Source organism: Leptodactylus fuscus, chromosome 7, assembly GCF_031893055.1.
Source record: "Leptodactylus fuscus isolate aLepFus1 chromosome 7, aLepFus1.hap2, whole genome shotgun sequence".
Taxonomy (NCBI): domain Eukaryota; kingdom Metazoa; phylum Chordata; class Amphibia; order Anura; family Leptodactylidae; genus Leptodactylus; species Leptodactylus fuscus.
In genome coordinates, this window is record NC_134271.1 from 120,413,971 (window position 1) to 120,439,094 (window position 25,124).

Here is a 25,124-nt window from a genome sequence, read left to right on the forward strand (position 1 = left end):
ATTATTTTCTGCAATGTATAGATGGGATTAGCTAGAATCACATTCACTTTACAGCATTTATGCTTTATTGGGCCCTGGCCTTAAAAGCTACTGACAGGTTGAAAACCGCTGCAGTAACGCAGTTTTTTCCAGTGCAATTTTTAACCACACCTCAACTGTAGTGTTTGAATACACCCCAAGTCTACAGAACCATGGGGATCTGTAGTACTGGAAGATCTGTCCAACAGTGCCAAATCTGGAGCCTCCACTTAACAAGTGATATCTATAACACTGGAGCCTTCTTAAGGTGTGTGGGCGCCCTCAGGCTCCAGGACTGGTAGCCATTATTACCTCTGCACCATCTATAGCTATGCTCCAGGGTAAAATATGCCTAACTGAATGAGACCTTATGTTGTACATGAAGCCACTATGGTATTACAGTGTTTGCCAAAAGTATTGGCACCCCTGCAATTGTGTCAGATAATACTTAGTCTTCCAGAAAATGATTGCAAGCACAAACTCTTTAGTATTAATATCTTCATTTATTTTGCTTGCAATGAAAAAAAACACAAAAGAGAATGAAAAAAAAGTCAAATCATTGATCATTTTACACAAAACTCCAAAAATGGCCCGGACAAAAGTATTGGCACCCTCAGCCTAATACTTGGTAGCACAACCTTTAGACAAAATAACTGCGAACAACTGCTTCCGGTAACCATCAATGAGTTTCTTACAATGCTCTGCTGGAATTTTAGACCATTGTTCTTTGGCAAACTGCTCCAGGTCCCTGAGATGTGAAGGGGGCCTTCTCCAAACTGCCATTTTGAGATCTCTCCACAGGTGTTCTATGGGATTCAGGGCTGGATTCATTGTCATTGTCCTGCTGGAAGACCCCTAACCTCTGAGGGAGACCCAGCTTTCTCACACTGGGCCCTACATTATGCTGCAAAATTTGTTGGCAGTCTTCAGACTTCATAATGCCAGGCACACGGTCAAGCAGTCCAGTGCCAGAGGCAGCAAAGCAACCCCAAAACATCAGGGAACCTCCGCCATGTTTGACTGTAGGAACCGTGTTCTTTTCTTGATGCCTTTTCCCAAAAAGCTCTACTTTTGTCTCATCTGACCAGAGAACATTCTTCCAAAATGTTTTTGGCTTTCTCAGGTAAGTTTTTGGCAAACTCCAGCCTGGCTTTTTTATGTCTCTGGGTAAGAAGTGGGGTCTTCCTGGGTATCCTACCATACAGTCCCTTTTCATTCAGACGCTGACGGATAGTACGGGTTGACACTGTTGTACCCTTGGACTTCAGGGCAGCTTGAACTTGATTGGATGTTAGTCGAGGTTCTTTATCCACCATCTGCACAATCTTACGTTGAAATCTCTCGGCAATTTTTCTTTTCCATCCACATCTAGGGAGGTTAGCCACAGTGCCATGGACTTTAAACTTCTTGATGACACTGCACACGGTAGACACAGGAACATTCAGGTCTTTGGAGATGGACTTGTTGCCTTGAGATTGCTCATGGTTCCTCACAATTTTGCTTCCCAAGTCCTCAGACAGTTCTTTTTGCTTCTTTCTTTTCTCCATGCTCAATGTGGTACACACAAGGACACAGGTTGAGTCAACTTTAATCCATTTCAACTGGCTACAAGTGTGATTTAGTTATTGCCACCACCTGTTAGGTGCCTTAGGTAAGTAACTGGTGCTGTTAATTACACAAATTAGAGAAGCATCACATGATTTTTCAAACAGTGCCAATACTTTTGTCCACCCCCCTTTTTATGATTGGTGTGGAATTATATCCAATTTGGCTTTTTGACAATTCTTTTTGTGGTTTTCCATTGAAGACAAATTAAATGAAGATAATAATACCAAAGAATTTGTGATTGCAATCATTTTCTGGAAGAAAATTAGTATTATCTGACAGAATTGCAGGGGTGCCAATACTTTTGGCCAACACTGTATAGCACTGTGGTAATACTGCAAAGGCTTCATAAACAAGGTAGTCATATGCACTGAGCTGGTATGGTACCATATGGAACGCTTGTGTCTCCATGCAACTTATACAGTATTTAGGTAATCTGTGTCACCTACGGTGCCTTATTATTATTTTTTTTTCTTGATGGCATATGGTGGAAAATGTCACAATATTACATAGAGATTGATACAGATGTGGCAAAATTGTATCAAAAAATTGTATTCCCATATGCCTCAGATGATATACAGAATCCAAGAGAAAAAGTTAAGCTCTGTATGGAATTGAAGGCATTCATTATGGTAATAGTTCCACCAATGCCTCTGGTGATATGTTATCTGGGAAATCAAATGATCAAGTACAATAGGATTCATTGTGCCTGACACTTTCATTCCCTGACACCAAGGTGGGACTGTTCGACCCGCACTGTAAAACCAATGGCTACCAATGACCATGTAGATAGATAGATAGATAGATAGATACAGTTTTTACTGTGCTCCTACTACAGTTTTTCTTTGCCGTTTTTGAAGGGCTTTGTGCAACAATAACAGGAAAGTGTAAATAGCATACATACTGTGAGAAGGTGACAGGCAGAGTGCTGGAATCTGGAGTAGGCCTCAGCCTAGGTGTAGATCCTTGGCTCATTACTGGGACAGAAAAGGTTGCAGATTCTGCATTGCAGGGCAGTCTGTAACCCTGACTCTGGTGAGACAATATTGCTCTTGTTTTGTTCATGTGGCTGATAGTAAGCCACACGTATAGTTATGTTATCTTTTCTGTTTAGTTAGTTGCTCGGACGAGCAGGATTTTGTTTTCTTTTTGCCTGAAGTTAAGGCTGTATTTTGTTTTGCTCATCTGAGCCTGATGTGAAGATTTATTTATTTTTCCTGTTTTTTTTTTCTAAATTAATCTGTTTGCTGCATATCTTGTGTCTCTGTCTTTGACTGTTTGGGTCCGCACTGTTGCTGCCACTGAGCTACTCCCCCTCCCCCCACAATACCCTGACAATATATGTCTGAAATTGATACAAATGATAAAGTACAGTCCTGTAATCCATAACATAGACGTTTTAATATTGCAGCTCAGTTCCGTTAGTGGTGTGATCATCTGTGTGATCAGATTATTATGGCACGGTATATCTTTTTATGGTTTGTTGCTGTCCAGTACTTGCTTATATATGCAGTTATTGACTGCATTATCGGAAGTTGTGGTGTATCAATGGAGCTTTTAATGGTTTTGCCATTACAGCTAAAACGTGTACTAAAGTAATTATCCGATGAGGTAACAAATGGCATCCATATTATGAATGGCTGACCTGTTTCCGTCACTTCGCATGTTCGTCTCTGGTGTATGTGCTGTATTTCTTCAGACCTTGCTACAGTAGAAAAGGAAAATGAAGAATGAATTATTTTTTTTTCTATATTGGGAAGATGCAAATCTTAAAAATGCAACAAATCCTTTTTTATGTTCATTTGGTAATTACCGTATTTACAAAAATGACATTACATTACAAGGCCACATTAAAAAAAAATCTGCAATAATTACAGTACATGTGTGTATGTGCCCTACTGGTAATTTCTTCATATATTTTCAGAGGGAATAACAGAGGAACCTCACAAAACACAGCTCTAAGGGCTGATACACACAACCATGTTTAGGCCTACAAATACAGTATGTTTCGGAGGAGGATAGAGGAGCTACAGTAATTCTGAAGCTTACAGTATCATAAATTAATTAGAATGCTCCAAGTTCAGGTCACAGGGCAGCTCTCCATCCAGTAACTATGGCTAAGACACAGATGATGTTACTTCACCCATACGTGGTCATGTCCAACAGCCTTTGGAGGCTCTTCCAGGGGTTAACTTGTTGATCAGCAGTTCCTATTCAAATGAATGGAGTGGCACAGTTGTTTAACCATCCACTCCAAAACTTGGTGAAAAACACCTAATTCTTGTGACCAATATAAATCACAATTGCATTTTGGGATGCAAAATTATTCTTTTGGGCCATTTTGAAGTGGAGAGTTCCAATATGAAACAGGCTAGCAAAACCCTGCTACATTTTAAAGTGGATTTCATCACGTCCAATAAATTGGCTAAGTAATAAGGACTATTGCCTTGCAGAACTGGGGTCTTATTCGATTCCAACCTCACTGGTGTACTGTTGTTGCCACTCAGACCCCTATCATCTTCTGCTTGTGCCACTCTGTGCACAGATAGTTGGTGCTCCTACGGCTATGATATCACCATACTACAACAGTAGTGCTCCCAGGGCTGATGGCCCACATAGAGTGCGCCAACTGCTTCATTTGCATAAAATTTCAAAGATGCTTTCTCCAAATCTAGAAAAGGGATTCACAAAGGTTAGTTATTAGAGATGAGCGAACACTGTTCGGATCAGCCGATCTGAACAGCACGCACCCATATAAATTAATGGAAGCACCTGTGATGCTGACTTTGCTGGCAGCCAGCCGGCGTCACGGGTGCTTCCATTCATTTCTATGGGTGCGTGCTGTTCAGATCGGCTGATCCGAACAGTGTTCGCTCATCTCTATTAGTTATGAATCACTGTAATGTGCTCTGTAACACAGTGGAAACAGTTGAATATGGGGATGGTAGTAGACTCCCTTTGAATTTAGAGTTTGGGTACGAGGACTGCACTAGAATCCTGGTGCCACACAGATAAAATATACATGGAGATTCGTCAACTCTCACGTCCTCGTAGATGTGCAGTATTCCGCTAGGAACCTGACACTTCAGTAAATTCAGCACATTCTTGGCTCCGATGTTTCCCCACTGTCAGATGGGCGGGCTTTACTGCTCAGCATCGCTGTTGGGCTGTGCGGAGTAACCCAGCCCCGACAGTACAAGTCTATGAAACAGTACAATTGAGGGGACATTCCTCACAGGCCAAAAATTACGCTGAGCAGTAAGGCCCACTCTTCTGACAGTGGGTAGATATCGCTGCCGAAATTAACAGCACTGGTATCTCCAGCACCAGGGCACATATTGGGGAACCCCATAGAGCATTTCAAGCAGTATATAATACTGCCCATCTATGAGGACATGAAAAGTCCTCTTTAAGCACATTTTTGTAATTTGTGATATGATGTATGTTACAGGTAAAAGTAAAATTTTTAAAGGGGTTGTCCAGGATAATATTTTTTTTTTTATTTTAGACTGGAGAAGGTGAAAAAATAAAAAATAAAAACATTCTCACCTGCCCCCTGTGCTCTGGTGCCTTCCAGCGTGGTCCGATCCTGCTGCTCTGCAGTTTTCTTCTAGCGATCACGTGACCACTGAGACCAATTAACAGCCTAAGGAATGGGACACAGAATATCACAGTCAGCAATGACTTCGGGGAAAAGCTAGAACAAATCCTTGGTGAAAATAGCTATGTATATAAACATTTGGACCTAGTTTTGAGAACGAGAGTTGAAAAGACTTTACTTGACAATAGAAATGTGTGATTTCTTTGGTACTTAACGAACTTTTGTACTGCATATCACTTTAATATTTTATAAACCTTTTACCTTATGTAACCAAGAAACAAATTAAGACTATAAACTGGAATTACGTAAGAGTATATGTAAACGTTTTGCTGTTTAATTGCACTCTATTTTAGAAAGAAAGGGTTGGTATTTCAGAGTTGTTTTGAATAAATTGCATTTAGATGCTTTCCAGTACTTAAATGGATTGTCCAGAAATAATCTTAGGAAAGGCCATAAATATCCGATTGGTTGGTCACTATGGCAGCCTTCTGCATCCTCTGGATCAACTGAACTCAATATGAGCTGAGCTGCAGTACCTCCGCCTAACCCTGTACACGGATCAGATATTTATGGTCTATTCTAAGGATATTTCATGAATTACATATTCCTGGATATCCTCTTTTAAGTATTGATAGCTAATTTTTTTGTATCAATCATCAATACCAAGTTGGCAGGGATCCAACTACTGGCACCCCAGTCGATCAGCTGATAGAGAGTTTTAAGCCACTTGGATGAGGGATCAAGTAAAACAAACTACCTACAGTGTTGGCCAAAAGTATTGGCACCCCTGCAATTCTGTCAGATAATACTCATTTTCTTCCAGAAAATGACTGCAATCACAAATTCTTTGGTATTATTATCTTAATTTAATTTATCTTCAATGGAAAACCACAAAAAGAATAGTCAAAAATCCAAATTAGATATAATTCCACACCAAGCATAAAAAAGGGGGTGGACAAAAGTATTGGCACTGTTTGAAAAATCATGTGATGCTTCTCTAATTTGTGTAATTAACAGCACCTGTTACTTACCTGAGTCACCTAACAAGTGGTGGCAATAACTAAATCACACTTGCAGCCAGTTGAAATGGATTAAAGTTGACTCATCTTCTGTCCTTTGTCCTTGTGTGTACCACATTGAGCATGGAGAAAAGAAAGAAGACCAAAGAACTGTCTGAGGACTTGAGAAGCAAAATTGTGAGGAAGCATGAGCAATCTCAAGGCTACAAGTCCATTTCCAAAGTCCTGAATGTTCCTGTGTCTACCGTGCGCAGTGTCATCAAGAAGTTTAAAGCCCATGGCACTGTGGCTAACCTCCCTAGATGTGGACGGAAAAGAAAAATTGACAAGAGATTTCAATGCAAGATTGTGCGGATGGTGGATAAAAAACCTTGACTAACATCCAAACAAGTTCAAGCTGCCCTGCAGTCCGAGGATACAACAGTGTCAACCCGCACTATCCGTCGGCATCTGAATGAAAAGGGACTGTATGGTAGGATACCCAGGAAGACCCCACTTCTTACCCAGAGACATAAAAATGCCAGGCTGGAGTTTGCCAAAACTTACCTGAGAAAGCAAAAAACGTTTTGGAAGAATGTTCTCTGGTCAGATGAGACAAAAGTAGAGCTTTTTGGGAAAAGGCATCAACATAGAGTTTATAGGAAATAAAAAAGAGGCCTTCAAAGAAAAGAACACGGTCCCTGCAGTCAAACACGGCGGAGGTTCCCTGATGTTTTGGGGTTGCTTTGCTGCCTCTGGCACTGGACTGCTTGACCGTGTGCATGGCATTATGAAGTCTGAAGACTACCAACAAATTTTGCAGCATAATGTAGGGCCCAGTGTGAGAAAGCTGGGTCTCCCTCAGAGGTCAGGGGTCTTCCAGCAGGACAATGACCCAAAACACACTTCATGTCAGCACTAGAAAATGGTTTGAGAGAAAGCACTGGAGACTTGTAAAGTGGCAGCAATGAGTCCAGCCCTGAATCCCATAGAACACCTGTGGAGAGATCTCAAAATGGCAGTTTGGAGAAGGCCCCCTTCACATCTCAGGGACCTGGAGCAGTTTGCCAAAGAAGAATGGTCTAAAATTCCAGCAGAGCATTGTAAGAAACTCATTGCTGGTTACTGGAAGCGGTTGTTCGCAGTTATTTTGTCTAAACGTTACGCTACCAAGTATTAGGCTGAGAGTGCCAATACTTTTGTCTGGCCCATTTTTGGAGTTTTGTGTAAAATGATCAATGATTTGACTTTTTTTTCTTTAATTATTCACGATACTAGACTGGAGCCTTCAATAGACTCCCGCCTTCATGCCAACCCTGAATTTTGCTCTGGGGGTTGGTGATCCTTCCCAGGAAAATGGCACCCTGATCAGCTTTGTGGGCACTGATTGTGGGCATTAGTGCCGAGTCTTCAATGTATGGTACAATGGAGACCTAGTGCCTATGGTGATTGCTTAGCTCCTGAGTGGCCACTATATGTAAATACCCAACATCCATTGTACTATTACAGCAGATGTTGGGAATTAGTTAATGGAACAATGAATTCTAAATGTTACCAGCAAATTCTGAAGGAAAATCTATTTGATGTTTTTGAGCTGAATCTCAAAACAGTGTGAGTCATGCAGCATGACAAACAAGCTACCTATATAAGTCATTCTATAAAAGACTGGTTAAGAATAAAATTTAACTTTTGGAATAGCCAAGCCGAAATCTTTACCTTAATCTAATAGAAATGTTATGAAAGGACCTGAAATCTGCAGGTCATAGGAGGACACACACATAACAGAGTTGAAGTTGTTTTGTATGGAGGGAGTGGTTAAAATTTCTCCAAGCTGATGTTCAGGACTGATCAACTATTTGCATATTTTTTACCCAGAATCCCTAGCGGGGCAGGAATGACTTGTAAGTCTCCGTACGCCTATGTAGGCACACACTCTGCCTAATGTGTATGATTATCCCCTGACCCTGGTCTATAGTCTCTCACTCTGCTAAATCAGTATCCCTGCGCTATGCTGAGGAGGTCCAAAAGACCGAAACAGCACTGTCCATAGCTGGGAATCTGTTCCTTTTGGAATAGAAATACTAATTTGGCAATAAACTCTGCGTCATGTAAGTAGGCTTTTTAACTGAGTCATGCATGATGTTAAGGGGGCTGTCCCAAGAGGGCAGCATACAGAGGCATTGTTCTCCTAATTACATCCTGGAGAATAGATTTGCATATTTTTTACCCAACTATTACAAGACAAATGATATCGGATCATTATTTTTTTTTATAAATAAAGTCTAGTATTTGAGACTGATTTGTTTGCTTTTGTGTTCTTCATCTATGTTTAGGATGTATGTGAAAATGTAATGCACTGAACCAGAAATTCTCTACAGATAACATGAAACGATCATTTGGTTCACCATATATGTACTTCTATGTGCACCTTGTGACCTTTGAGACATCTATCCACAGAGACCTCAGCCCACCAGTGTGGGTTACCATGACTAAATAAAGAGAAGCAAAGGGCCAAGCAAGCATTAAATTATGGTAGTTTTATGACTATCGGTTCGATCCACTACATTGCACTGGACAGGAGACATTGAATTTAACGTACACTCCTCATATGTAGTAAGAGACTACATCGTTGGTCCTGATAATGTGATAAGTTGAATGTCTTTATTAAATCCAGGCTTCAGTCATGCGGGAAGCTTAAGGAAAAAGGAGATTGCATGAAAGACCACCTCATGGTCGGTCTACCATTCTGAAAAGACTGGATGCATTAGTCACAACCAGATAACTTTGCAGATTAGAATACGTTTCGGGTCAGGCGACACCTTCTTAAGCTTCCTAGCTTACAGGTTAGAGAAGTGAAATCCCTTTCCTACATGGTTTAGTCACTGCTGTGAAGCGCCTTAGCCTTTGCAATATGAAGTTTGTCCAGAGGATAGAACATGTATGATTTTATTAATTCTACAACACTGGTGTCAGATAAGAGATGACCTTGAATTGGTGAGTGATATTGTCTTTACCAATGTCATTTTCCAGAGCATTCTTATGATATGTCAGTGCAGGTAGTAAACTTATTGTAAATTTCTAGAAAGGGAGATCAATATAAATGTGTATTTTTTTAGAAGCTGTGGTACTTTTTTCTTATATTTGTTATATTCTGTACATATGTTTTCTTAATCTCTTGATTTATAGAATATATATAAATATGATAAGCCAATGACTGTCCATAGTTTCTATGATACACTGTAAAAAACGACATCAGATGTACATACATCAGTTCTAATGCAGTAGTACCTATAAAAAGGCAATGTCCTGCACTACAATGTATTTATTGCAAGAAAGCCAAATCTTGACTTTGGATCATGATGGAAACTGATGTGTTCAGGAGTAAAACTAGCTCAACTTAAACTTCAGTGGAGAGTGTCCATTACCGACCCTGTGAGACCTTCTGGTTTGGAGGGCTGGGGAACATTTGTTGGGATTCTTCTCCTTTTGCAGAGGGCTTGCAATACTTGGGCTGTCAGAAAATACCGGTATACCTAAATTGTCGTCATATTAAGCTTTGTGTTAGTACACGCACCTTTTTGAAAAAATAAGGCAGAAACTTGATAGGCCAAATGTAAAAATAATATGTATTTTTTTTTTCCTTTCATTTCTTTTGAAAAATCTCCCACAATTTTTTCTGTTGGGCACAAATGTTACTCAACCTTGCAATATAGGGACATAGCTATATAGGGTACTGAGATGGCAGATGTACTGGTGCCTGAAGGGGTCAAAAGCATTAATTGTAACAGATACACCAGAGACAGCTGAGCTCTGTACTTTGGCATCTTCCACACTTGTGGCCTATCACTACATTTAAATGGGGGGACTGAACAGACAGACCTCCACCTATCTCCAAGTTATCCCCTATCCTATAGATCAGGGGTGCTCAATACGTCGGTTGCGATCTACCGGTCGATCGCAAAGGAAGTATGGGTCGATCGCAGACATCCTCACTATTAAACTGCTCCCCGCTCTCCGTGTCCGCCAGGCAGCGCCGCACCTCTAATGAGGCAAGGTGAGGTGCCCGCCTCGGGCGCATGGGAGGGGGGCGGCAGCCCGGGCAATTTTTATTTTTTTTTTACTTTTTTTTTCTTTGAACCAGCGCAGGAGAGCTGCTGCTCTAGAGCTCAGCTGCTGTAGTTCTCACAGGTATTAGATCACAGTACATAGTAGTAGTCTATGGGAAGGGAATAGAGTGAGCAAGAGCTGAGTGAAAGTGGATAGGCACAGACAGAGTGTGCTGGAGAGGAATAGGAAATGTGTATCAAATAGAGACAGAGTGAGACATCATAGAGCAATAAGTTAATTCACACAATGGAGTGGAAGGACCTTCTCCCAAGAGCTTACAATCTATAAGGTAGAGGGGGTGACACAAGAGGTAGTAAGGACAGCATCTGAAGTAGCATTTCTTATACAGTGTTCCAGCCGATTTTGTGATAAAGGTTATTTTCATTACCCATATAAATAAAGCTGTATGAGCTGTCACCAGTCAGTGTCTTTTTATGTGCAGATGGTGGACATATAAGATTACAGCCTGATATGGCATCATATCCTGTGGGATACTGCAGGAACATGAACAGTGGAGGGTTAGTTTTAGGGATTCTAACAGCGGAAGAAGTTATATTAGTAATTGTGATAATCCTATCTGAAAAGATGTGTCCTTAGTTTGTGCTTGAAACTGTAGACATTGGAAGTCAATCTGATTGTCCAGGGTAGAGCATTCCAGAGAAGTGGTACAACTTGGAAGAAGTCTTGTATACGAGTGTGGGAGGTTCTGTTAATAGAGGATGCTAGTCTTAGGTCATTGACTGAATGGAGAGCACGGGTTCAGTGATAGACAGATATGACGGAGGGAATGTAGGGAGGTGCGGCATTATGGAGAGCCTTGTGGATGAGAGTGATAAGTTTATATTGTATTCTGTATAGAATAGGAAGCCAATGTAGTGACTGGCACAGATTGGAGGCATTAGTGCAGCATTTGGAGCATTGTAGTGGTTAGAGTTTAGTAAGGGGAAGACTGATTAGAAGGGAGTTATAGTAGTCAAGTCAAGAGTGAATGAGGACGACAATACAGGTTTTAATGTTTCCAGGGTAAGGAAAGGCAGATTCTGGAGGTATTTTTGAGGTGGAGATGACATGAACATGTGAGTGATATGGGGGATGAAGGAAAGGTCTAAGCCAAACATAACCCTGAGGCAGTGGACGTGCTGCCTAGGAGTTATGGTAAGGCCAGAGACTGAAATGGAGATATCAGGGTTAGGTTTGTTAGATGGTGGAAACAGCAGTAGATCAATCCTTGAGATATTCAGTTTCAGATAAAGTGAAGACATATTTGAGACAGCAGAGAGACAGTCACTGGTATTCTGTATTAGAGCAGGGGTGATGTCACGGGATAAGGTATATGATTGGGTGTCATCAGCATAAAGATTGGACTGAAAGCAAAATCTGATGATGATTTTTCCAATAGGGGTTGTGTAGAAAGAGAAGAGCGTGGGGCCTAAGACCGAGCCTTGAGGAAACTCAAGAGCAAGAGGAGAAGACAGTGCTTGTAATCGATTCCACCCACCAATTTAGGGACTACTTAAAATTAGAGGGTCTACAGAGGGGGAACCTGCTAAAAATGCAGAATACAAATCATGTAATAGTGAAAATTAGCATTATTCCTTTTACACACACACTATGTTTTAACTGTAAATGAACTGTGTTTGCACTATTTATACTTGAGCCAGATTACAGACTGTACTTTTGGGAAGTTATCTTGCCTACCATCCCATAAATGTGTCACTTTTCTCTTTTTACCTTTCCAGAAGATTAAGATGGATGAACCCAAAGAATGAAGTAAAAACCAATCCTTGATTCCACCTTATCGGTGTGGAGTCATTGTTTGTGGAGTTCAATGTCATTATGGGGAACGAAGAGTCTCCATGTAAAAATGAATCTACTATACAAGGTACTACTGCTGTGAGTATTTTATTGCATTTTTTTCAATTATAGGCAGTGACGTTTATTAAGCATTCATTTAAGGGAATATAATTTACAAGTGTGAAGTTTATGCTGCCATCTTTGAGGGTAGCATAAAGAAATAGACGTGCACTGATTTTTAGCAGTGTATCACTGATGTGTGAAAACGTTAGTTTTTTAGAATTATAGTTGTTGTAGCCCAATTTGCACCTTAAGGGTGCGTTCACACGATGTAACGTGCCGCATGATATTGCACGTATATGGCGTGTGTAAGTTTGCGTGCCGTAAACGCTCCCATTGATTTCAATGGGAGTTAGGATCGTATACGCCGCGTTATTTTGCAGCCGTGATTTTGCGGCCGCCGGCGTATACGATTATAACTTCCGAGCGTTTACGGTGCGCAAACTCTCACGCCATATACGTGCCATATCACGCAGCACGTTACATCGTGTGAACGCACCCTAAAGCCAGGCGTCCCTACCCCACTGCTGAGCCTAACACATTGAAAGCAATAGGGAAAAAAGCCTCCCATTGATTTCAATGGGTAGCGCTCGTATGCCGGCACCCATTCAAGTCAATGGGAGCTGTTTTTTACGCGCTCATTCTGAACAACTTTTACGTATACTCCGTGTGAAGGCTCCCTTTCACTGTTTTTTAACTGTGTTTTACATGTTTGCTTTTGTTTATAGAAGTCTATAGTGAAGTCTATGTGCTTCTAGGTGTGGACTCACTTTTACAGTTAGCTCTCATACAGCAGATTATGTTGCATACATTTCTGCAACTGAAAATCTTTCACATTGATCTGGAGTTATTTTGGTGGCAAGCACATGGATTTTTGCAAGCCTCATTCAGATTAATAGGACAGATGAATTTCTGCTATTAATCTGCCACATTTGATTTTATAACTAAGATTTTGTCATAGAAATCAGAACTATGGTGTCCTGAATCTGTGAGAACAAGTGTCGCTTGAAGGGTTGTCCAAAATAACTGGAAATTTCTACACTAATCTAGACACCCTCCTACTTTCTAAATAACATTAGTAATATAAAATGTATCGTTACTCATATCCCTCCGATGGTCATGTGACTGCCCAGGGACATTCTTTGATTATCCAGTGACGATTCATTTCTCCAATTCCAGAATCGGATCGTCACTACCACTCCCCCCACTGTGCGTGCTGCTGCTGATAATCCACCTCTACTGCGCATCCACACATGTGCAGTAGAGGTGGATCATCACTGGAGGAGAAGAGCATGTACAGACAGAATCAGGACAGGAGGAGGAGGGTTAGGGTCAGTTCACCCGAACTGCCCGCGCGGGTTTTGACACCGAGAGAGACGCGGTGAGCCGCGTCTCTCTCTTGTCAAAACCCGCCTGCCGCGACCATCGCGGTCACGGCTTTCCCCTCCGCTGTCGGCTCAAATGAATGAGCCGACATAGGAGGGAGCTGCCGGGGGCGGAAGCCGCGCGGCTTCCGCCTGAAGAAAGGGCATGTCCTTTCTTTTCTCCGCTAGCGGCAGCCTGCCGCTAGCGGAAAAGAAAAGCCCGGTGGTCTACATAGACCACCATTGTAAAGGGGCGGATTTTGAAGCGAAATCCGCTGTCAAAATCCGCCCCTTTGCCTACGTGTGAACTAGCCCTTAGTCTCACAGGAAGAAGCTTGGAGAATAAGTATATAGTATGAGTTGGGAGTTGGGCTGAGTAGGTAGGGAAGGGGCAGGATAGCTAGAGAGACAGGGAGGGAGGAAATGAGGAAGGAGGGGGGAGTACGGTGAGAGGGGTTAGTAAGGAAGTTACATAGCAGGAAGCAGAACAATGTAAGCAAATGCAGGAGATACAGGAGCTTCCAGAGACACCCAGAAATCACTCAAAACACGGCTAAAGGTATATGGGTGCATTTATTAACACAATAATAGCACTAACAGACATTTAAAAAAAAAATATATATATATATATTTTTTACCCAGAAAACCCCTATAAGGCTGGGTATACACTTAGGCCCACGTTATGAAGCCCTCCTAGTGTCCCTCTGGTTATGCATACAAAAAACCCTAAAAAGTTTCATAGAATATTCAACTGTGCACACACTGAAAATTTTCAACAAAGGCTCAGATACAAGTAGCAAAATTTCCTGTATCTGGACTTGCGCTGAACGCTATCAGTACATGTGCAGTCAAGGTCACAGCAGCTGCCATCTTTGGAACCTATGAACACTGAAGTTTGCTTACATGCATTGCCCATGAGATCCAAGGGGCTTTATCATGCAGGCTAAGGTAAGCCCGAATTGTTTCAGCATTTCTTTTACAATTACACACAAGTGTATGGCATTACTGAAATCTGAGTAATAAGTAGACTACCTATTTGAAGAGTTAATATTATTTGACTGTAATAATCTGATTCCAAGAGGAACAACCAACCAGAAAGTAAACTTCACATATAGCTCAATTTTTTTCTGCAACTTCAGTTGTGGTGTAGGTAGTTATGCGGGCCCAAAAATTAGTGAAAAATAGATATGCGACATATCAAACAAAAGTCTATAAGTATGTACCAGGAATGGCAGCACAAATAGGGGTGATATGAGGACAGGCAGTTTAGAAATTGGCAGTAGGGGGCAGAGATAGATGCTCTACCATGGGTATGACATAACTAGGTCAGGAAGCCAAGGGTTAAGAGGGGGAGGAATGCTGAACCTTTTTTTTTTAACCTTTTGCATCTCTTCTTAGGATATAAAATGGGTTTGTGTGTTAATTTAGACAGACGTTTTTAGGGATGTACATTAATGTGTGATCTGATCTACCATGGCTATATACTGAATAATTCATTATCAATGTAGGGCAGACTGTGAGGGCAAAACCTAATCTCACAGACCTCTCTCTTCATCTCCTCTCAGCTCCATAATCAGCTTTACATCAGCAACCTGGATAAATTCCATGCACTTGCTTTCTGTAACCTCCATGCAAGCAAACGCTCTATAAACATGATTAACCCTTTGCTATTATCTGCGGATGGGTTTATGTGATCTGCTGCATTTCTCCATAGCCAACAGGTATTAGTTGGGAATATACAAATTGCCGCAATGTTGTCAGTCGCAAGATTTGATGGATAAGAAAACCTTACTTTGAGATCTTTGAAAATGTTTGTTAGTTATGTGTACAAATCCACATAATGGATCCGAAATTGTTTGGTAAGATTGGCCAATTGGAAAACTGCATTGGTGCCATTTAGTTGGGACATGTAGTGCTCACAGTACAGTATACATTTACTGCATGCACTTGGATTGCACCTATAAGGAACCATGGTCATTTTTTTTTAATTGGATACCTCTTTATGAAATAGCATGGATAACTGGCCTCTGCCAGTATAATAGGGTCCATTGCTGTATTTGCAATGTTGCAATGAGCTTTTACAGCACATACAGTAGACATAGCAAACAGACCGAGGCCCAGATTGACTAATAGTTAAGCTACATTCACAGTGATTAATGGCCGTGTGACATCTGTCCTATTTTAGTCCATTTTCATGGATCCTTCCCTCCATACACTTAAATGAATGGTGGATCAGTGAAAACAGTGCTCCTTAGGTGCAAAATAGCTATGAAAAATAGATATTTTTCACAGTTGTTTTGCACTTTGGTTGTGTGAATGTAACCTTAGTGCAAAAGTAGTCAGGCAGTCTGACAATACACCAGATTTATCACAGTGGTCATTGCTGGATGATAAATCTGGCACAGATTTACTCTGTCTAGTCTTTCAGCCCTATTTTGGGACATTTTTGGCACATGGTGGTGCCATTAAGCCACGCCCCCTTTTCTGAGTAACCACATATACATGTATAGCATGTCAAAATTTTTCAGCCCAAACTAGATGTGCAATACTGTGCCACAGATCCATTACATTGGGCCAAACATGCACCATGTACGGTATATGTCAGTGTCTTGTCATAACTACAATACTAAATCTGGGCTACAGTGTGCAAAAGATTGTCAGCATAGTGACCGCTCCGTACTCTTCCCCTGGTCAGCTGTTTGAAGGGACGGCCACATTTATGTGCCTGCAGCATCCCCTTCATTGTATATATGAGTGCTGTCTATATAATAGTGGTTGTGCAGGAAGCTCAGCTTTGTAGCTGGCATACGTATAGGGAATAAGACTCCGTGCAATTCAAGTGTATTTTAACCTCTGCCATGCCCTTCTCTAACTTCTGTCTGAGGGCCATAAATCCTCTTTAAATGGCAAATAACCCTTGCTTGCCCCCATAATATTAATCCTTTGTCACTGCACTGGCTGCCCATAAAATGGGGGGTAACTTTAACAATTTACGCTAGGTTCACACCTGCGTTCTTCTTTCCGTTCTGAGCTTTCCGTCTTCTGCATGCCAGAAGTCGGAAAGCTCAGACCGGGTCCGGCCGTGAGCGGCGGTGAGCGTTTTATGCTCTCCGCCGCGAAACCGGATTTTTTTTATCCGGACACAGAGTACTGCATGTCCGACTCTGTGTCCGGATTATGAAACCCGGTTTCGCGGCGGAGAGCACAAAACGCTCACCGCCGCTCACGGCCGGACATCTCTCTCACCCATTTAAATGAATGGGTGAGAGAGACTCCTGCAGGTTTCCGTCTCCTGCCTCTGTTTTAGGCAGGAAACGGAAACCTGCAGTACGGAGACCACAACGCAGATGTGAACGAGCCCTTTGTTGCTGATTTGTAAATGCTGTAAGAAACTTGGGTGCCAGTTATTAGTAATGCCCTATACTCCTTGCTCTCCCCTCAGATCACCCTGTATCCAGCAAAACATTTGGAGCCAATCCTGTTATGTAGCTCCAAATCTCTGGATCAAGACTCAAAATTGCCCGCTCATTTGGCATTTGAGGGTAAATAACACAGTCATTTGCCAGCCATGTTGGGTATTATAACAAATTATTTAGTTTGTCCTTGGTTGGTTGTTCGAAAAGCACATTACCAAAGTGTGGTGTTGTTTCCTAAAACCACCACAAGGAGGAGCTCACTGAATACAAAATGCTACCAGCTTTCCTATATAATACAGTTGTATGAGAAAGCTTCAGGTAGTTCTGAAACATCCCTTTAAAGCTAAGGCCTCACGTAGCAGGCCACAGAAAAAAAGCGCTTCCCGAAAAACTGAGGTGGCAACGCGTTGTGGTTTTTCCCGTAGCACTTTTCACATAAAGTATCCCGAGGTTTCCTCTGTGGACTTTCTGCTTCCATTATACCTATAGGGAAACCAGTGGCATTTCCATAGGTATAGTTGACATGCTTCGATTTGCTGTGTGTGAATACGATTTGCTAGAATCCCATCCTCTTTGCCGGGACTGTAAAACCCTTTACTCCACGTGTGTCCCCTGGTCTAAAACAGGAGTAAGTTCCACTGCAGTACGATTTTGGATCCATTCACTAGCCCCAAGGACAGCGAGGTCTCCTGTGAGGTGGAGACATCACCAGCCGAGGAATGGGGGAAGGAGCCGGATCCTAGGGGGCAATCATCTGTGGGAGGAAAGAGTACTGAACCCAATATGGGGGAGAAGAGGAGCTTACTTGTCCCCTCCACCCACATTTCCTCACAAAAGAGGGCACAGCAAAGCAATGGGAAAAGGTACAATAGTCATTTTATATTAGACCTCTATCTATCTATCTATCTATCTATCTATCTATCTATCTATCTATCTATCTATCTATCTATCCATACACTTATATGTACAGTGCAGGAGCTACACGGTGGATTAAACACATTTTCATTGTAAATTCACTCTCTTTTTACCTCAAAATGACCGTTTTGTATGAAGGTGACCCAAATATAACAGAAAAAAGAGCGGGAAACTTCCAGTGATAATATAGGAATGGAGTGACTGTACGTACGAATCCCCTGTGGAGAAAAATGAGCATGTAACCTTCATGTCATGACAGAAAAGTCACATATATTGTACGTTTTCATGAAATTTCCCCTGTGTGAAGACTTCTGAGCGAGCTGTCTGTGTCACATTACCCGGCAACTTTCTGTCAAGATCCTGTCAGAAGTCTTATCTGAGCTGTAATGGCCACCGTGTTGGTTATCACCAGAGAGCTAGGACCAGCACATAGTTGTGAGTTGTTTAGTTGATTTTCTTCTAAGATTCACTTCAATGTATTATATCTTAGGTGAATTATATTATTTTATTTAGTATTTTCTTAGTATCAAATACATTTGTGTCAAAAAAGACAAAAGTAATATAGTAGTGTTACCCTTATTGGCTAAATACAAAAAAATGGGGGGGATTTATGAAGCCTGTATGTTATTAACCACAGTCTTCATATCGCCCTTTCATATCGCCCCTTGTTCACCCACACCAAGTCCCTTTTTCGGGGATGTGGCGAAGGCAGCGCATAATTTAAAAAAAAATAATTTTTGCATAAAGATCCCATTTGAGTAAAAGATGGAGTACAAGGCATAATAAACCTAAACCCTTATATCGCCAAGCTTTCAGTGCACAGAGGCCTCTTTATTAGGCTAAAATTGGGACATTTAAAGGGGCTCTATCAGCAAAATCATGCTGATAGAGCCCCACATATGCGTGAATAGCCTTTAAAAAGGCTTTTCAGGCACTGTAAATGTTATATTAAACTACCCACCAGTTTTAAAATAATACCCTAAAAAAGAATGTGATCTACTTACCGAACGTGCACGCTGGGCAGGCATTCAGGGTGCGCCGTCTTCTTCATCCACGCTCTTCTTCCTCCGATCGTGGCTTTCCTAAGTTCTAGTTCACACGGGCATAGAGGGGGCGGATTATGGCGCGTAATCTATGTTATAATCCGTCCCTTCACAATGGTGGTCTATGTAGACGGCCAGGCTACTTTTTTGCATGTTGCCGCTCACGGAAAAAAGAAGCGGGCTGCCCTTTCTTCAGGCGGATTCCACGGCTTGTTGTGCCGTGGCATCCACCTGGCGGCAGCAGCCTCCGGAGTCAGCCCATTCATTTGAGCATGCTCTGGAGGGGGAAGCCACAACTGTCGGAAAATGCGACTCTTGGTGCCAAAATCCGCCTTACCGCTCCCCGTGTGAACTAACCTTAAGGCAGTAGTATATCCATATCATCCAGCAGATGGCAGTATCACACAGAATGTGACTTCATTAACTGAGAGATTTCCCTTATTTTATTTTTTCCTACCTTAAACACCTATTTTATTATACATAGTAGCTATGACATTTAAATTTTCCCTTACTGTACTTGTTCATGCCAGGGTATGTTTCCCACCCTCTAGTTAACCCCCTTCATGATATGGCTGTTTTTCATTTTTCCAACTTGCCTTTCAAGAGCAATAACTCTTTTGTGTCTATAAGTTTTTTTTTTTTTTTTTAATTAAAGGAAAAGCATTAAATATGGCACAGTCTGTCAACTATACATACGATAAATCTACAGATAGTGTTTTGGAGATTGTGAATGTATTTTAATACTAGTGGTATGGGTAAATAGCAAAACAGGTAAAGAATTTAGGTAATGTGTTTATCTTAACCAAGTATATATACCATGATAGGGTTGTCTCAGGTAATCTTTTAGTTGTTTTAAGAGGTGGAGATAGTTCTGGGAATATAAGGATTGCAGATTCAAGGCAATAAATTTTGTTGTGTTTTAAATCTTAAGCAGAGATAGGTGATCCACTTCAGCATGAGTGGGGTTCAACCCAAATATCGCAAATTGTTCAGTTTTTATGAAAGCAAACAATTGGAGATTTGTCTTGGATGATTTAAAATGGCCGCTGCAACATGCATTACAGTGAATTATTATACTCATGGTCTCTTCAGACCACAGAGTATAACAGGTGGAGGCCCAGGGTAGGTGAAAAGAAAAATCATTTATAATCTCCTTCTCGCACCTCTTTTGGGCCTCCTCGCAGCAAATGTTTCTCTCCAGGTGACATCATACACCCAGGGTCACCGATGAGGCCCGTGATTGGGCTACAGAGATCACATGGGGGCGCCGAGCATCATGATGTTATAACGCTTGGCATACCCAAAACACAGGCTTCAGCGATGACCCTGGATACATTACGTCACCAAAGAGACCAAGAGAGGGCTCCGGATGCCGCAAGGAGGCCCAAAGAGGTGAGGGAAGGTGAGAATTATATTATTTTTTTTCTCAACGCCATCTCTGAAGAGTATACCACAGAGTATAATAATTTCACTTACGGTTCTATCAGAACTTGTTCATCCTGAAACGAATCAAGAACCCAACCCAAACCCAAAATGAAATGAATCTTGGGAGATTCGCCAATCTCTAACTCTAAGTTGATTTGAAGAAGCTTCTTAGTATATGTGGGGATATTGCCAAAATAAAAAGTGCTTCGGTCTCATTGATCTTCCACCCTGATGCCAGGGCAAATTTGTCAAGTAGGGCACGTAGATTGAGCAGGAAAACATTACACTTTTTTTATCATATGAGGACTTTTTTTTTTTTTTTTTTTTTTTTGCAATTGGTATTATTTAATGTACTAAGCAAAGTATTGGGAAAGTTTAATTTTTTTTTCACTTTATTCTGCTGGTCAGAATGACTTCAGTTATACCAAATTTATATTCTTTATGCTCCACTATTTGTAAAATAAATAAATAAATATTAAAAACTTTGCAAAAAAATTGCTCTTCATCACCATATTCTGACAACCATAATAATATGTTATATAATTCTTTCTACAGAGTTATGTTTAGCTTAGTTTTTGCAGGGCAAGCTTTTTAAAAAAATTTTGTGTTTTTATTCATTTGTTATTTGTGTGTCAAATTGGATAATGGATTGTTTTGAATTTAATTATTTTCCTTTTTTCTTTTCCTCTTCTTTTTTTTTTTTTTTTTTATTTTAAATACAACTTAATAGAGGCATCCTACTGGGATCCTAGTTACTTGAAGTGTGTCTACAGAGATATCAGAGTTCACATCTAACATTAGAATGTTGAAATGTTAAATCAGGAACAAAGCCTGGAGATAGAACAGTCCTATCACCCAGGCTGCTGCATGACATTGTAAAGCTCAATTTATTAACCCCTTCCCGCCGATGGCACTTTTTGACTTCCTGACCAAGCTCGATTTTTCAAAACGGACATGTCACTTTATGTGGCAATAACTTTGGAACGCTTTAACTTACCAAAGTAATTTTGAGATTGTTTTTTCGTAACACATTGTACTTCATGTTAGTGGTAAATTTTGGTTGATATGTTTTGTGTTTAATTATGAAAAAATAGGAAATTTGGTGGAAATTTTGAAAAATATGCATTTTATAAAGTTTGAAATGATGTGCATACAGAAAGTCAGACCGCCAAAATTATATCCTAAATCTCATGTCCCAGATCTCTGCTTTATGTCGGCATCAAACTTTAGTCACCCTTTTATTTTTTACAGACATTAGAAGATTTACAAGTGAAACAACAATATTCAAAATTTTCAAGAAATTTCCAAAACCCATTTTTTAAGGGACTAATCCAGTTATGAAGGGGTTTTGAAAGACCCTTGTATTAAACCCCCCCATAAATCACCCCATTTTCAAAACTGCACCCCTTAAATAAGCCAAAACAACATATACCTAGTAATTTAACCCTATAAGTGCTTAACAGGAATTAATACAAAATGGAGGTGAAATTTTCAAATTTCATTTTATTTTACTAATATTTTCGTTTAGCCCTAGAATTTGCACATTCACAAGGGGTTAAAGGAGAAAACGCATCTCACAATTTGTTAGGCAAGTTCTCCCGACTACCATAGTACCCCACTTGTGGGTGTAAACTAATATATGGACGCACCGCGAGACACAGAAGGGAAGGCGCACCAAGGAGCTTTTAGAGGGCAGATGTAGCTGTGATCAGTTTCAGGCACCATGTCGCTTTTACAAAGCCCTTGAGGTGTCAAAACAGTGGAAACCTCTAGAAAGTGACCCCATTTTGAAAACCGCACCCCTCAAAGAATTTATCAAGTGATGTTGTGAGCATTAGTAACCCCGAAGTGAATGTGTAAGCTGTGCGGAGTAAATTGGGTACACCAAATCCTATTCTATTTTCCCACTAGCTCCTATGACACGGACGGGGAAGAGGGGCATTCTGGGGGGTCAGCGCTGGTGTATTATCTCTCATAAGCTCTAAATATGGGGTGTCCCCTGAAAACGCTCGCACCGCTTACACATTTCCTTCTAGTCACAGCCACTTATGTCCTAATGATTTGGCGACTTTTAGGGTTTTTGTCTTCACATTGTACAAGCTAGATTTTTATTTTTATTTTCTGGCAATGTGGCCATATGAGGGCTTGGTGTTTGCAGTATTAGATGAGCTTCTCAATGCCACCATTTTGGGGCCTGTAACTTATTGACTACATTTTATTAACTCTTTCTGGGTGGGATGTAAAAGGAAACATCAATTCTGGCATTACTTTTTAGCATTTATTTTTTTTCCCGTGCAGCGTACAGCATAAGTAACATGTTACCTTTATTCTGCAGGTCGGTACGGTTATGGGGATACCTCATTTATATTATTTTTTAATGTGTTGCTATTTGTGCAGAATAAAATTCAATTTAGGGAAAAAAATCTACTATTTTTGCATCGCCATCTTCTGAAAGGCATAACATTTTTATTTTTCGGTAGACAGAGCTGGTTGAGGGCTTATTTTTTGCGGGAAGACCTCTTCTTTTTATTGGTACCATTTTGGTTTTCATCTAACCATTTGATTACTTTTTATTGAACATTTTGTAAGGGAAAGGTGGTGAATAATCATTATTTTGTGTGGTTTTCTACGTTTTTTTTTACGCCGTTCGCCGTTCGGGTTAAATAATGTTTTAATTTTATTGTTCAGGTTATTACGGACGCGGCGATACCAAATATGTTATGTTTTTTTCTCTTTTTCTTTATTTTACATAATAAAATATTTTATATGGGGAAAAAGGGATTTTTGGGGCTTTATTTATTTGTAATTTATTTTAAACTTATTTAAACTTTTTTATTTTTACATTTTTTTCACTTTTTTTTTCTGTCCCCATGGGGGATTGAAGCAGTGATCGGCTGATCACTGCTTCAATAGATATACGCTGCAATACACGTGTTACACGTGTATTGCAGAGTATAGGAAGCTGTCAGCCTGTGTAGACGCACAGGCTGACAGCTTCATTTACGGCAGGATCGGCCAGGCGCGAGGACGGGGTAAGTGAAGGGGCAGACCCGGGGTCACTGATCAGACCCCGGGCTGCCCCCTACGAACACCGGCACCCCCCGAAACCGGCGCGGGGGGTGCCGATCGGCACCATGTTATGTTGAAACCCCGGAGGTGCCGGTGGTCATGTTGACCGCTGGCATCTCAGGGGTTAACACCCGCGATCGGACCCGGTTCCGAACGCGGGTGTTACGGGGCATTGTCAGCCGTGTATTACGGCTGTCACCCGCAGTGCATGGTGCGCACACAGTTTCTGTGTGCGCACCATGCATCCGCAGTAATAGTACGGCAGTTTGCGGGAAGCCCTTCCCTGCAGCGCCGTACTATTACGGCGAATGTCGGGAAGGGGTTAACACAATTTCTAAAGCCCTACATTGCAGAAACAGCATTTTTGCCTGTTGTTGAAACACACCGATAAAGAAAAAAACTGTGTGTTTTACAGTACCAGCAAAGTGAATGAGATTTTGTTTAATATCTTTAAAACTAAAAAATGTTAATTAACTATAACTAATATTTTCAAAAATGTTAAACTTTTAACTGGTCACTAACGTTTTAGACACTTTAGTCTCATTTCATAGAGCATGCCATTCTTGACCAAAATGTAGTGTACTCTAATTAACAATGTGTCTTACTTCTGGCTGGAAAAACCTCTCTAAAGTTCCGGCCTCTAGGTGTCTTCTGTCAAGCTAATTTGCAGTCCATTTTCTGTTGCTAGAGAGGATCCATCCATAGATATGATCCAAAAGAAAGACCTCTTCACAGTGAGTGGAGGTGGACTGCTTATGTTATTACAGATAGGATATTATTCATAGATAGCAAGCAGCTTTCCTTACTGTGCTGATAGATTTTTTGTTGTTGTTTAACTGCATGCCTGCATGTTTTTACCCTGCGTTCGCAGGTCAGTGTCCTAGTTCTCCGATATAATGGTCACTTGAGCTTTTTCAGCTATTTGCTTGCTATTATATAGTTACTCCTGGCAGAATTACATTTAAAGAAGAGAAGGTACAGACTATTCCTTATAGCGCATGCACGCAGACGCAGAGACAAATGCAAAATGTGCTTGCAGCCATAATGGGGGATATTAACTGCAGAAAAACTGATAGAACATCAGGTTTATACAGTATAGTCATTTAACAGACTGCCCAGTAAGACCATGCACATATTTCAACTTTTCAGGAAAACTCAAGTATCCTGTAATTGTTTTACAGAATACAAATTTAAAGGAATTTTATCATTAACCCCCCCTCCCAGTTTTTAAACTAAAAGCTTGTAGAAATAGCCTTTAGAGGGCTATTCATCTTTTACCACTATTTTACAGGTCTGTCCGTATTTGGATTTTTCTTCTTTTCTTCATTATGTTAATTGTGCTCAAAAAGCACAGGAGGCGTTCCCAGAGCAGAACATTGTTATCCATTCCAGTGCCACCTCTGTCTTCTTCTCCTAATGCGTCTCCTCCTCTTCACTCATCTTCTTACGCAAGACCAGCACAAAATGGCTGATGGAACAGCCAACTGCGTTTATCCTGACGCTATTTTACGATGGTCTCTTACAAGAGCACAGGGAGAACTCCCCCTGTGCTTTCCGAGCACAATTAGCATAAAGAAGAAAAGAAAAAAAAATCAAAAACGTCGGCTTGGACTTGCAAAAAAAGTTAAAAGATGAATAGCCTTTGTAAAGGCTATTCCTATGTGCTTTTAATTTAAAATCAGGTTTGTTTTTTTTTTAATGATAAATCA

The 25,124-nt window shown here is 40.8% G+C and overlaps 1 protein-coding gene across 4 annotated transcripts in view; it reads left to right on the plus strand.

Moving 5' to 3' along the window:
- The first annotated feature begins 9,096 nt into the window (after window positions 1-9,096).
- RYR3 (ryanodine receptor 3) overlaps window positions 9,097-25,124 on the plus strand; it is a 485,624-nt gene continuing 469,596 nt past the window's right edge. For all 4 annotated transcript variants that reach the window (XM_075282947.1, XM_075282949.1, XM_075282950.1 and 1 more), the window contains exons 1-2: window positions 9,097-9,216; window positions 12,069-12,222. In XM_075282947.1, the coding sequence (XP_075139048.1) occupies window positions 12,166-12,222 (57 nt within the window). In that variant the 5' untranslated portion in view covers window positions 9,097-9,216; window positions 12,069-12,165. The remainder of the gene's footprint in view (window positions 9,217-12,068; window positions 12,223-25,124) is intronic.